The sequence below is a fragment of the Amphiprion ocellaris genome, chromosome 14 (assembly GCF_022539595.1).
Source record: "Amphiprion ocellaris isolate individual 3 ecotype Okinawa chromosome 14, ASM2253959v1, whole genome shotgun sequence".
NCBI classification, from domain to species: domain Eukaryota; kingdom Metazoa; phylum Chordata; class Actinopteri; family Pomacentridae; genus Amphiprion; species Amphiprion ocellaris.
Window position 1 is genome coordinate 14,083,153 of NC_072779.1, and position 15,340 is coordinate 14,098,492.

Consider the following 15,340-nt stretch of genomic DNA (forward strand, 5'->3'; position numbering starts at 1 on the left):
TGTCATTTTTTTGCTTATAAATCTGGACTCTTAACACAAACTGAGGCAACCCATATGATGCCACTGTGACAATATAGTGGTTGTTTTCAACTTCAGGGTGGGGTCTCCTACAACCACTAAAGGCCTCATACAACCATTTTTTTGTAGTTAAACCTTGATTTTACTCCCTTGTGGATGCACAGACAGCTGCAGACACCACAGACACATGGCTGTTGTTATTATACTACTTACTGTTTGCTTGAGAGCTCTTGGAGACTCGTACATGCACCTTAAATCAGCATCTGCATCTTCTGCACGTGCACACTAGTGGCAAGCATGTGCGCTATTGCCCATGTAGCATAGTGAACACATGGACTGTCTAAGTGTACTCAAATTTAAGCTTCATGCAGTATTGTAAAAACAGCTTTTTTCTGTCCATATAAGTATGTGAGGGGTCCATGTTATGTAAATTTCGTCATCTTGCGAAGTCTGCAAGACTCAGCGCATACTCCTCCACTTCTACCCCAAAGTTTGTGTCCTTGTGGACAGTTTGCACAGCAACTAGGCTGCAAGGGCAGTAGTGTGCATGCTCTGCAGTAATGTGTATGCACAGACTGCGTAGAGATGACCTATTGCACATAGGAACAAAGTCTTCCAAGCAGACTCCAGTAGACCAGAAAAGTAGTTTAATTACATGAACTCCACAACAGTCCATGTGCACATCAACAAAGCAGTATAATCACGGTTGGCCATTAGTACTCAACCTAATGCGTAAAATGTGTGCAAACACTCTTAAAAGGTTTTTCCAAATGCGTTAAACATCACTTCAAACACTGCTATCTGCCACGACAGCGTTGGAGATTTACACCTACTGGCCTCTTGGCGGCATGCAAGCTGAAGAAGTGAAAACAGTCTATTAATATGACAGATCACTGCCAAACTGGAGATAATTACTCAGTTCACATATGTTCTGCAAATAAGGAAAGTTAAATTGCAATCATGCCTGTTTTCATTTTTCTTGGGCTCTTCTTCACATTAACATGAATACAGAACAAACAGACAAAAAGGCTTAGTTCTGCTTCCTCTGTAGTCTTGTTTGCTCTCACCGTGAAAAACTGATGAGGTGAGTTATTAACTGAAAACACATTTCATCCATGCTCTTGGTGATATAACAAAATCTGGCAGCAGAGCAGGATTCTCTGCCCAAGAGCAAAATAGCAAAAGACATGGTGAAGAAAGGCTTTGATGGTCTACATCTTCGGCAAGACAAATCTGTGTTTATATGCCTATATGTGCCCCCCCCCCCCCCCCCCCCCCCCCCGCCCGTATGTTTGAACACAAAACAGTTTCACATCTGGAGCAGTCATCACGGCAATCAAACCGGAGAAATGTTTGGGTAAGATTTGTTTGACTCCCAAATTGAGGGCCAACAGTTAAGCTTTGAGAATAACCCTGTGGAGACTCAGACACCAGATTTGGCTCAGGAAGAACAGGCCTGAATACCTCATCAACACTCCTCATTACTCAAGTGCCAAATGAGTTCACTGCAGACTGGACCTATTCATTATTTCTTTTGATGGACAATTGAACTGTAACACACTTATCATGTAATCCTGGAAAGGTTTCAGATACTCTGGCTGACATCGGAAAAGAGGCCATGATTAATTACAGATCATAACTGTAAAGTTGTTGTCGCTCTCTTACGTTGTGAAAAAAGTAAAGACCTCGCTGTGGTCTGCCTTAAATAGTTTACAGTCATTACAAGCATGTGTTTAAAATGTTGACCTTTAAGCTCAGCCGCTCGGGGTAAAAGGATCTAGACTAAAGTGTTCATGACATGTAGCCTGGTATTGTCCATGCTTTCTTGGCCGGACTCCAATCATCAGCTAAAATGATCAGGGCCAACTTAATTAACGAGAGGGTAAGGGTGTAAAAAACAGAGCCCTTGATAGATTTCGGAAGTATTTTGATGAAGTATAAACTCGGGGGTTCTGCTGAGCACCTTAATCAGCTATGAAAGCAAACACATCTATCAGACTTAATTAACTTAACACAATTTGGCTCCGTTTGAATCAAAAGACTGCCTGATTGATTTGCAATGCTTCAGTTCCTCACAAACACTGTATGCATCTGTGATTAACTACTTGCTGCGGCAGATTAGGGAAATATCCTATTGAACTTTGTTGAAATTAATGCAACTCAGCTGCTTTCACTTGCACCACCCCAGTATGTGATTATTACTGAGCTACAAAAACCTAATCTGCAATAATCCTGCGTGAGCGTTAACACCGTTTTCTGCAGTATGCATGAGTCGATGTTCTCTGACTTTCTCACAAAGGAAGTCGCATATAAAACAACTGCCAAGCAGATTTGTTAATATCACAATTTTGGCCAAGAAGTGCCTCTAGTCTTGGGCCGAGTCATGACCCCCAGTCTCACATTTTCTTCACTTCCCACTGAATCCGGTCTACATGGGCAGCGGGGTGGAGTACACATACACAGAGAGCTCACCAACTGTGTGATTTATACCTAGTGACTGCCCCCAGCTGTTACAATTGCCAGAGCCAAGACTAAGCATGCATAGCTGAATTAGCCCACGAGACGAATTCAAACATCCACAAAATGTGCTCTGATAGGATTTCCATCAAAAGTGACAGGCAACGATGTCAAAACATGCGACTAAAAGATGATTGTTGAAAAATCTGAACATTTGCTGATCACTTTTAATGACCTGCGTGGGGAAATGACAATGTGGAAACTGAAGTTTAATGCTGCCAATTTAAGTTGGCAGCATTAAAGTAGAACGCCCCTTTCTCATCCTTTTGACTGAAACAGAATCTTTGAGCAACTAAGAGAGAGTGTTGCAAACTGTCGGGTCCAACCACGAACACAAAAATATGACAGGTTTTTTTTTGTGAGAATAATGAAGGCATGCAAGGGAAGTGCGTCCGTTTCAAAATATTGTTTCATGCCTTTAGTGAGAGATGGACAGAGCTGTCTGGCGCAAAGTGTGAAGGAAACACAATGAGTCATTGTCTGAGGGGAGGGGACAGAGCGAGCATGTCGGGAGTTCACAGAGAAGGGAAGCAATATTATTCTGGAGCGCCCACTCAGTCTACCAAATCTGCAGTTGCACACTGACTGAGTCATGGGAACCACAGTGATAATTTGACACCTGTTGATCAAGAAGGCCTGCAGAAAGACTGCACACGGTGCTGCTGAGCAAAAAGACCGTAGCTGCTCTCACAGATCTCGCTTACATCCATTCTTTGCATTTTAATATTACCCTGACCAGGCTACACTGCTTTTAATAGTTTGATTTGCGGTTCCTCTGGTGTAATTATTATCTATCATCTACTTCCTTTGCTCTGTCTTTTATAAATGCAGACGCCCTTCAGTTTCTTGGCCTACATTTAGACCAAACAGCGCAGTCATCCCTCAGATGATAACAATAGTGGAGTCTCCACAACAGAAACTGAAAACATTAAACCAGAGATATGTTTCTCATTAAAAATCATCTGAGAGCAAAAACAAGGATCCAGAAATGTGGTATTCATTTCAAACTGCACTCTTATGTTAGTTGCTAATATATAAAAATCTGATGTTAATCTTGGCAGTTATGTCAGAAAGCTGTCAATTTATTATTATTATTTTATTATTTTTTAATTTCATTGCAAATTTTGCATGCCATAAGAAGACATTTTCACAATAGCATTTTTGGCCACTTGGGGCATCAGACACAAGTTGTGAAAATAATCAACATTTGAGGAGCCATGTTCCTGACTAATTGATGAATGTAAGTCCAATATTCATTCTCTTCATTATGCTTTTGGTCTCTACCAGCTCCTGAGGAAAACTATCTGGATCGGTGGATGGCATGTGTCATTATGTTTGCCTGTTAGTCACTAACATTGTCTGTCTTGTCTCTTTGTGCAGGTTGGAAGTGAACCAAAACAGCAAAATTATGGGTTGAACGACCAAAACAGTAAGCTCAAATAAAGTATAAAGTTCCACAGAGATGAGGGGAACTGTGGAGTCAGGTGATGATTCTCTGTGGCTTCATTGGTTTGAGCAACACCAACATCAAATAGTGTATTGTTAATATAAAAAGCACAAAGTATAGCTGATTTAATATTGGTTTTCCCATTGGCTTGAAGTTTAATTACCCCATTAGTGAACTATATATGTTTCTATATCATGTGTGATTTTAGACAGATTAATAATTCACCCAGCCAACACTCAGGAAAATATTCCAGCTTCTAGCTCTGAAACTTCCCCTTATGGCACATAGAACTGAAGATGTTCTCAGCTCCTCCATCCTCACATTTAAGGCACATATTGGCTGGTAAAAATCAGATTTATCAAGCATTTAATTGTAAGGGGAAAGCAGAATCATTACATTGGTGTCTTATCAAGATACAATGGCAGATAAGTGATTTCAAAACATTGGTTTTTGGTAAACTATAGTGTGTGTGTGAGAGTTTTAGGGGTGATGAAAGCTTCTGCTTCTGCTTTTGATTTTCATGCCTCCGATAACATTTCATTTCCACAGTTTATCCAGCCTTCCGGAGCTCCGTTTAATGGAAGCCTTCAGGCGATTACAGTGTTGAGATGGCTGTGCTGTAGCCGGCCTGCACACCACTGATGAATCAGCAAATCATTCTCAAAGACCGCTCTGAGCACCGAGACTCGTCTTGTCTCAAGTTCGTATTCCCCCTGTTTTACTGTGGTTGACTCTGAGTAACAGCCAAAAACAAATCAGACAAGTATTTCACTGGTGTGAAACCCGACAAAACTTTATAGTTTAAAACTGTGAGCGGAGTTTACAGAGTGCATTCAGTTACATGGACTATACCCACTGAAAGATACAATTACTTAAGGTATGTGGAGTTGTAAAATGGCAGACTAAGACAACAAACCAAATCCTGCAGCTGCTTAAAAATAGCAACAGTAGGTCTTTATTTGACATTAGAAAGAAAGAAAGAACTGCGAGGTCTGTTTCCTCACTAAACAATACACAGTTGTGAAGTCGCTGCGTATTTACCCCTACATAATGCCTCCTGCTACATCACGGAAAAAAGCATTTAAACAGTCAAATGTATATACAAAGAAATCATACAATACACTTTAAATAAGGTGACTGACAAAACCTCAACTTGTATTTACAATAAATATGTTGATGATCATATCATCCTTAAAAAACCTTTTACATTCTCAACAAAATGTGGTCCCTTGCCAAACATTTTCAAAAATACAAATTACTCTCTTACAGTTAAGCAAATGTTTGTTTGAGAAACACTGATCCCACAACGTAATCTATCATTTTATAAATGCACATAAAAATGAGTTTATGAAGTCCCCACCCTGAGCTTTATAACCAGATGAGGACACTCTGAGCTTCATACTCCAAATTCATATTTTTTAAGTGCTTCCAATGACATCCATCAAATCTACTAATGTTTGAATTATTACAAGTGCAGTTTTTGACCAAGACAATTGTCAACCATGCAGCTACAGTCTGTGTTTTGTAACCTAATAATTTACAAAAAAAAATCTATGATGATTAAAACATGATGGACAATTATATATCAATTAGCTGATAAGAAAAACATTATAAATGAAAAATTCCACTCACAACAATGACATCCAAATGCACCATGTGAGCTTTAAGTACATATGGGAGAGTGTGTTATTGAGAATACTGACAAGAAGATGGACTGTTACGGTGAACATTGGCCTTCAGTTCTCTTGGGGTTTAAGAAAGTCACCATCTCTCGAATGCCATCTTCACAAATTGTGGTCTGAGGCGCTTTGCTCAGATTTGCTCCCTCGACTTTAAATTTTTTCCACGTCTCTGAAAGAAGAACTAGAATTATAAATCTGACACTAAAAACATATAAGTTTAAGATAATAATCTCCAGATTCTAAATATATAAATGCATCATGCATTTTCTTTTTTCAGAACTATTTAAAGAACAAACCTTCATCAAGTGTTGTAAGCAATGTGTAATTTTCTGGATGATCCACAATGTCTTTTCTTTGAACATCACCGATTTCCATTAATTGTAAAACACCTGTAAAAGTGAAGAACTCAGATGAGAATCAAACACTGAGGAAGCAATGCTTGATATTTTTCTTAAATCAATACATTTAACATTATTCCCATTGGTGGCAAGAATTATATAGCGGGACTGATATCCCTCTTTTGTCTGTACATTAAATAAAAAGCTAAAGTGAGGAGGTAGTCAGCTTAGCTTGACATAAAGACTGGAAACACAAGGAAATGGCTGACATGGCTTAAAATCTGCAAACCATCACTTCTTAAATTAGTGAAAACATTGCATCATATCTGTTGAAAAAATTATTTCTTTGCTAGCTGTTTCCACTCTTTCTGCTAAGCGATGCTAAGCTAGGCAACTGCTGACTGTAGCCTGATATTAAACATACACGTATATGAGTGTTATCAATTTTCACATCTAAATGCCGTTTCTGTGTGATTTCGTCCAATTTCAGTCCAAGTCCATGAGGGGCATGTGGAACCCACTGCACAGATGTACGCATCCCAAAATATGCAATATTTTAAGGACATCGTATTTACTAAGTTCATATTTGCTGGAATATTCTGATGTTTTTGAGACTGGTTTTAAAGGTCTAATATAGTGAAAATCTGTGTATTCTGATTGTTGTAAACTTGGAGGAGTAAAATAAAAGCTGTTAAGATATGAAAGCTTTTGCTTCTGCTGTTCCTCAAGAACTCCTACACCTAGTTAGTCTCCCAGCTGTAACATCCAGTAAAAAACCCTGGTGTTACGAACACCTAGCTAACCAATAGTCATCCAGCTCAAACAGTGTGTACTTTCTGAAGGGGGCGGGAACAACAGCAGTTCATTGGTTTTCAGAGCAAAACAGCATATTTAGAACATTCCTAAAAACTGGAGTTGTACAGTCATGGTGGAATTAACCATCTTTTTTATATTTAGAGCTAAAAAATTGAAAGACAATGTGAAGACGTGAGACTTTGATTAATTTGCTGAAACGGGGCACAATATGGGACCTTTAAAGGCAACTTTATGAAAAGTTTTGCCTGAGTAACTTCTTATATGTTGAGCAAATTGTGTCTAACCATTTCAGTTCTAAAATTGCTAAAATTTAGATACATACTGGTTTTTAGACAATGCTAAATAAGGATTGTCTTATTAACATTGTTTCAATATGTAACCAAAATGTAGCTTAGAGTGACGAGGGTTGAAACAATACTGATTCAGTGTCAATTGCAATTGAAAACCTAACATTTTGTCAACATCAGTTGTAACAACCGCTTTATATTTGGCTTCAATGTTGGCCCTAAACGTAGATTCAATGCTTCTGCTTGACGACATTTCAGTGTTGATTATCTAATTGTGCTATTAGATTTGTGACCATGTAGACTGAAGAGATTCTTGGTCTTGCACATCTTCACAATTCATCTTTAGACGTGCTACTTGAGGTTGTCGACTGCTGGACTTTGGAGGTACTATGATTCGTAGCTGCTTTTCATTGACGGTGCTCAAACACAGCAAATTCTCCAGAAATTCTGTGCTATGTCCACCCATTGTGCTTTGATCATTGACATAGTGCTACAGTCCAATTTTTATATGCTACTTAGTGTCTGTCTGCTGTCCATGTTCACATGGGGATGCAGAAACCATGAATTGTCCTTAACTCTCAGCATGAAACTGAGTATATTTCAGTACATAAATATGGTACAGTACCTTCTACGGTGTTCCATACTTGCACTTCAACCTCCGCAGTACTTTGTCTTTCAACAGCAATGATCCTGACTGTGTTGGGCGAGTCAACTTTCAGTGATGAATCTACCTTATACACCAGGAGGTTATTTTTATATCCGAGATAGCACTGGGTCTGGTTACTTTCAGCTTTACTCTCTGGAGAAAACAAAACAGAGAAGTTGAGTGAATGATGTTTACAGCCAATCAACATCATATCACAGTTTATTGTGTTATGAGCCATGATTGACTACCTGGACATGTCTTGCAGCACTTTCCTGCTGATTTCATAGGGTGTTGGCATGGATACTGGCTGGGGCATGTGATGCGTTTACAGTCCTGGAGGCCGTCAGTGCAAGTGCAGAGGATGCATTCCAGGACCTTCCCCAAAACTGGATGCCACATGTCTCCATGAGAGTATGTCTTGCCATTGTATAAACACGCTGAGAGAAATGGAAAACATCTGAGCATCATGCTGCATATGGAAACAATCGTAAACTTGTGAGGAACATGTCCATAAAATCAAATACCTATAAATGATATTTGTTTTGACGACGTCTCACCTCTTTGGTGTTTCCTCTGCAACAAAATCTTCACAGTGGTCTCCGAAGCCCCTTTGAGGTTAAGTTTACTGAGGCTCAGGCCTCTGGGAGAAGTCTTGACCCTGGGGGGAGTGGCCCGGTCGGACCGCACCCTGTTCTGCTCGCCAGAACACTGGTCAACTGAATGCCTCTTTTGTTAACACAGAAATAGAAAGAATCTAGTTATCCGTCATCTATTCAGCTGTTGGCTTTATTTGCATCTCCCTGAGTGGTAGCTGGAAGAGCATCACATCAGACACTAAATCATCGAAGTTCATAGCTTGGCTCTGATATCCGAATCAATGCCAACATTGCAAAGTTTTTCAGCAGCTCAAACAGAACAATAGCAAAAATCCTGCAGTCCCATTACTGGGCCAAATGGTCCATGGATCTTGTCTTTAACGATCACAGCAAAATGGATGAAACAGAAACAATTAGAATAATGTGAAATCAAGTTGAGCAAATGACTTTGAGGATCCTTAAGGGGAAAAAACAGCTGAGTCGATTGTCCCCTGAAGTGCAAATAACACCACTTTCCACTACAGTTAAATATATATTTTAACCCTATAAGTTATATTTCACATATGTTAAGCAGCTTATGACAAACGCAAGAACATACAACGCCTCTATTCAGCTGCTGGTTTCCATCCTCGGTTGATGAGGATCCACTGGAGCCATGATCTAAGAGAGAAAAACAAGTGTAAGGACAAAGTGATTACGGTGGATAAATATGGCAGCAATTTCATTAGTGCTGGAATATGATTTGTTATTATTGTATAAGATGAAGTGGTTGACTTTCATTGGAATTGTGTAATGATATTATCATACTGTGTTGTTTTTCTGTTTGGCCTGATTTATCATATTAAAGTGGAACAAACATTCATTTTCAATGTGTTTTGCATCTATTTCCACACTGTGACAAATACATCATTGAAAAACACCCTCGTTAGAGAACACCCCTATCAGTCCACACTGCTCAGCTGTCCTCTGCATCGTAAATTCCTGAAAACTATTACTTCAGGTTGGATACAGAATAAAGGCATTTTCTCAGCTTGGAGGAGCTCGACTACCTTTACACACCAAACAGCAGGTATCTGGAACTGAAACTGGTGAGGAACAGGTGATGGGTTGGCATGTTTTCAGAGCGCAGAAGATGTTTCCATTCTGTGAAAAGAAAGGGAGAACCACCAGCCCCAAGCCATGCCATGAGAAAACCAAGATGGAAGAGTATTCTAAGTTAAAAATTGCACTGAATCACAATCAGAATCACACAGAAACGAATGTTGCATTGGTAAGCAAAACTCTGCATTGTGACAAAAATACAAAATAAGTTATTTTTGACAACATGGAAGAAATGTGAAAGGATTAACATTTTTATACTGATTTAAACCTTATACTGTTACGCATTGTCACCTTGCAGACCTGGAAACATCTGTTACCAAAACACACTCAACAGCTAAATCAACTTCTCACATAACGTGACCTTTTAAAAAAACAAATAGCTCATGTCAGTTTTCGTTTTACTTCTAATTTCCCCTTCAATATCTGCCGATCACGACCAAGTAAAGCCAACAAACAAACCAGAGCAGATGTTTTTCACCGGCTACAGTATAAAAAAAACCCTGAAATTTAACAATGCATTTCCCCTTTTACTGCACAACAGCTCTAACTCAGCAGGGAGAGCGACTCTTCACAAATATGCAGCAAAATTACATGTACATCAAAAACACAACACACACATATAATGAATACTTGTCGATGGTAAAGTGTAGAGGCTCTAAAATATTTCTAATACGAAGCAATATTGGGAAACAAATACATTTTGTAATTTTTGGAAAGACGTGATAAGAACTTTAAAGTTTTACATTTCATGTTTATCTAATCATTAGTATGTTGTGCTGGCAGAGCTTCAAAGGAGGATTACGAGGAACTGATGAATATTTATTTATTGCAAGCACATTCACCACTGGCAAACATCTGAAAATCCTGCTAGTTGTTGCGTTCTTTTCAATTTCTTTCTGTTTTATACATTTAAAGGTCTAAAAAGCACATTAGCTCTAAAAAAACCCCTTCATTATCAGATCAATAATGAAGCGGTATGACTAAAAACAAAAGCAGCAAGTTAGATTGAACTTACAGAACATGTGCACATAACACACTGGTTGCTCTGCTTGAATGGGAAGAGTTCGTGTTTAGTGAAGGTCTCCCCCGGCTGGTAAATACTTCCATTATACCTGCAGGATTTCACCGAGGCTCTCAGCCCCGCAGGGATCCTGGGTTCATCTGAGGAGGACACATCGAGCATAACAGGAGGCTGTAAAATCAGAATTTCTTCTCTCTGAGCTGATGAGGCGTTCAGAACAAGGCCAGTCTACCTGTGCATCTTGGACAACACTGCTGAGGCTCAGCTACTGGGTTCTCACATGGCAGAGTGGGACACTTGATTGTGTTACATTTCACATGGCCTGTCTAAGAGAGAGAGAAACAGCATGAGGTGCCTTTACAGTCCAACCACAGCCACATATTTTAGTGTAATATTCCTTTAGTTTGGCAAAGTTACCTCTGTGCAGACGCAGCGCATGCAGAACATGAAGCCGAAAGGCTCCAGATAGGGATGCCAGCTGTCTCCTGGGCTGTATGTCTTGTCTTTAAAAGTACACACCACCCCGGAGCCTGGGTGTCAAGAATGAGAAGGATGAGCCATTAGGAAACGCATATGGCGCAGATTAACCGATCGACAAAAATTAAAGGCATTTTCATGTGCGCAAAAACATCTCCCACAACTTCGAAGAAATGCAAACTGGGCTAAAACATGCAGAACTGCAAATGCAACTCACTCCACTTCTTCTCACAACCTTTCAGAAAAGCAGGATTAAACTTTTAGAGCCTTCTGTGACAGCATTAAGTAAATAAACATTAAAGCAACACACCAGCGTTGTGCTTGGAGCAACAGAGGATTCATAATGTGAGTTCAGCTGTAGCGAAGTCCGAGCAAACTTTTCTTATTTGAGTGACATTTTCACGCCTGTCCACATTTAAAGCCCCACACGTTTGATCAGGACAGAATAAGCATCAGCAGGGTCTGGTCTTACCTTTCCGGGGTTTTAACTCTGCAGCTGCAAACCAAATGATGGAAAAGAAGAAAAACGTGGACTTCATTTTTTACATGTGCGTGACTGAGTACTCAACGCGCAATAAATATGTGTTTCTGTAGGACAGAAACTGCAGGACAGTGTGAAACAGGGATAAAAAAAAAAAAAAGAAAAAGAAATCCATCGTTTGTCTTGGTTAATCTATGGCGCCTTCTTCAGGAGACAAACAGGGATGACAGAGCAGTGAACGCATCACCCTAAAATAGAGCAGACAGTGACCACAGAACAGAGGTGGAGGGAGTATTTAGCTGTTTACTCTTGTATAATTAGCAATTCAACATTATAACAATAATACACGTAAGAGTCCTGCATTAATAACTGAGTTTAAGTGGAAGTAATGGCAAATAAAAGTACTAAAGATATTGAAATTAAAAGTGTATGTCTATTTTGTTTTTAACAAACGTTTATATTTTCAATATCAATGTAATATGTAGACACGAAATATGCTTAGCTGAACTAATTTAGAGGGTAATTAGGACATAATGGACTTACAGTGAAACTATAGAACTAAATGTAGGGAAGGAAGGTCCGTGTACGGATCTGGGAATTGGATTTTCCGTTCTGAATCGGGTATTGAAAAACAAAAAAAACGAGTGGTTATTTGATTTTCGTTTTAAAATACAAAAATTTAAATTGAAATACAAGGCGTTTTTCCTTTTCATGATGAAAAAGGGATACATGATATTTTTTTAAAAATACTTTGATTTTCGTTTTATATTTAGAATAATAAGAAAGTAAAATCAGTAAGAGACGGAAACGAAAAAAAGTCCGTTTTTTCATTTTCTGAGACCGGAAGTGGTCATCAGCAAGTGTGGAGCCAAACAGAGTACGGTGCATAGACTGTATATAAATTTTTTTTCGTGAGTTTTCATGGTCAAAATGAGAGATCAGGTGGCCGATCTTAAAATAAATCAATATTGATTTTTTTTATAGAGCGTTAAAGTTTTGCGAAGCCAGGGGGCGGGACTACTTGATTGACAGTCTGGTCTGGAATGATTGACAGGTCCTATGGAGGCAGCAGAGACTGCTCTCCTCGTTTGGATTAATTCTGATATAATAACTGTTTATTCATCGGTGGAGCAGCACAACATTTTCCACAGACAGTTTTCCTGCCCGTTGTCTTGTTTTAACCAGTTTTCTACCTTCGGCTGATTCTACCAGCAGACACTGAAAGGACTCTGATAGTTCGGTAAGTAAATGTTTATTTTCGTATCGGTGCCGCTTTTAATGCACTTTATATGCAGCTTTAGTGTCAGATGTAATGTGTGCCATGCACTCCAGATGTTGGTGGAGTTTGTTTCAGTGTGTGTTGACCAGAGAAGAAAGTTAGCATAGTAAATATTAGCTTTAATGTTAGCGATGCTAACCGAGCTAGCTGCTCAGTCGTAGCCTGATTAAAGCTAACGTAGCATCAAGCTATGTGATGAGTTTCATGTAAACAGCTGAAGTGTGTTGCGTTCCTGTAATGTGGTTCATTAAGTTCATAAAACTGTGGCTGGTTGACATTAATGTAGCCTTCAGGAAACTTAAATGTGATTAAAACAGTAACGTTAATGTTCTAGTTGTCAGTAATCAGCTTTAATTTGACACTAAAACAGACTCTGGTCTAGTTTTAAATGACATCAGTTTCATTAATTTGTTGACAGTTGTCTCATTTGTTGTGATGTTGCTGCTGATTCATTAAAAGCAGATGATCCGTGTTGAAGATACATTTAGTTCTAGTATCAGAAGTACAAGAAGGAAAGTGGAAGTTTAGTTCTGCTACGTCAAAGATTTCAGGAATATATAGTATAGCATGTTGTCCAAAAAACGTCATAGTGTAGCATGTCGCTCTAAAAATGTTATAGTATAGCATGTCGCTCAACAAACGTCATTGTATAGCATGTCGCTCTAAAAACGTCATAGTATAGCATGTCGCTTTAAAAATGTCATAGTATAGCATGTGGCTCAAAAAACGTCATAGTGTAGCATGTCGCTCTAAAAATGTTATAGTATAGCATGTCGCTCAACAAACGTCATAGTATAGCATGTCGCTCTAAAAATGTCATAGTATAGCATGTCGCTCAACAAACGTCATAGTATAGCGTGTCGCTCTAAAAACGTCATAGTATAGCATGTCGCTCTAAAAATGTCATTGTATAGCATGTGTCCAAAAAACGTAATCGTATAGCATGTCGCTCTTGAAACGTCATAGTATAGCATGTCGCTCTAAAAATGTCATAGTATAGCATGTCACTCTAAAAATGTCATAGTATAGCATGTCGCTCAACAAACGTCATAGTATAGCATGTCGCTCTTGAAACGTCACAGTATAGCATGTCGCTCTAAAATTGTCATAGTACAGCCTTTGGTCCAACAAACATCATAGTATAGCATGTCACTCTAAAAACATCATAGTATAGCATGTCGCTCTAAAATTGTCTTAGTACAGCCTTTGGTCCAACAAATGTCATAGTATAGCGTGTCGCTTTAAAAACATTATAGTATAGCATGTCACTCCAAAAAAAGTCAAAAACGAGAAATTGTTCTCAGTTGATCTTACCTGGTAAAATAAAGAATTAAAAAAAAGACTGATTTACATGTTGTAGTACATCTTATTGCAGATTAGAAAAATAACCTCCCAGAATATGACCAAAGTAATGATGACCACTACAGTTCAGAAAACGTCAGAGAATAGCATGTCGCTCTAAAAACATCATAGTATAGCATGTCGCTCAAATAACATCATAGTATAGCATGTCGCTCAAAAAACGTCATAGTATAGCATGTCACTGTAAAAACGTCATAGTATAGAATGTCACTCTAAAAACGTCATAGTATAGCCTTTGGTCCAACAAACGTCACTGTATAGCCTTTGGTCTAAAAAACGTCATAGTATAGCCTTTGGTCCAAAAAACGTCATTGTATATCCTTTGGTCCAAAAAACGTCATAGTGTAGCCTTTGGTCCAAAAAACGTCATTGTATAGCCTTTGGTCCAAAAAACGTCATAGTATAGCCTTTGGTCCAAAAAACGTCATAGTATAGCCTTTGGTCCAAAAAAACGTCATTGTATAGCCTTTGGTCCAAAAAACCGCCATAGTATAGCATGTTGCTCAAAAAACGTCATTGTATAGCATGTCGCTCAAAAAACATCATTGTATAGCCTTTGGTCCAAAAAACATCACAGCATAGCATGTTGTCCAAAAAACATCATAGTTTAGCTGGTCGCTCTAAAAACGTCATAGTATAGCATGTCTCTTGAAAATTGTCACAGTATAGCATGTCATCCAAAAAAACGTCATAGTATATCCTTTGGTCTAAAAATGTCATAGTATAGCATGTCGTCCAAAAAACTTCATAGGATAGCATGTAGATCTAAAAACGTCATATTATAGCATGTCGTCTAAAAAATGTCATAGTATAGCATGTCGCTCAAAAAATGTCAAAGTATAGCATGTCGCTCTAGAAACGTCATAGTATAGATAGTGTTTTTGACGGCCTACTTTACAATATTTCATCATATGGCACGTTTTTACAACATGTTGAAAAATCACATTTTTTTTTCGACATAGTATACTATGGCGTTTTTTTTGCGCCAAAATTCATGATGATTTTTTTTTCAAAGAAAACCTTACCATGGTGTTTTTCACGGCGTCTTTTACATTATTTCATCATATGGCACGTTTTTACAACATGTTGAAAAATCGCATTTCTTTTTCGACATAGTATACTATGGCATTTTTTTGCGCCAAAATTCATGATGATTTCTTTTTTCAAAGAAAACCTTTCTGGAGTGTTTTTCACGTCCTCCTTTACATTATTTCATCATATGGCACGTTTTTACAACATGTTTGAAAAATCGCATTTTTTTTCGACATAGTA

The 15,340-nt window shown here is 38.5% G+C and overlaps 1 protein-coding gene across 1 annotated transcript; it reads right to left on the reverse strand.

Annotated features, from left to right (window-relative positions):
* Positions 1-4,748: 4,748 nt before the first annotated feature.
* On the reverse strand, positions 4,749-11,574 carry chrdl2 (chordin-like 2). The gene is made up of 11 exons (XM_023297053.3): positions 11,419-11,574; positions 10,887-10,999; positions 10,702-10,795; positions 10,464-10,609; positions 9,397-9,490; positions 8,946-9,007; positions 8,309-8,477; positions 8,000-8,188; positions 7,731-7,904; positions 5,961-6,053; positions 4,749-5,833 (listed from the first exon to the last, which is right to left on the reverse strand). Exons 1-11 carry the CDS (start codon positions 11,483-11,485, stop codon positions 5,700-5,702), a joined length of 1,335 nt encoding a protein of 444 aa, XP_023152821.1. The 5' UTR covers positions 11,486-11,574; the 3' UTR covers positions 4,749-5,699.
* Between the last annotated feature and the right edge of the window lie 3,766 nt (positions 11,575-15,340).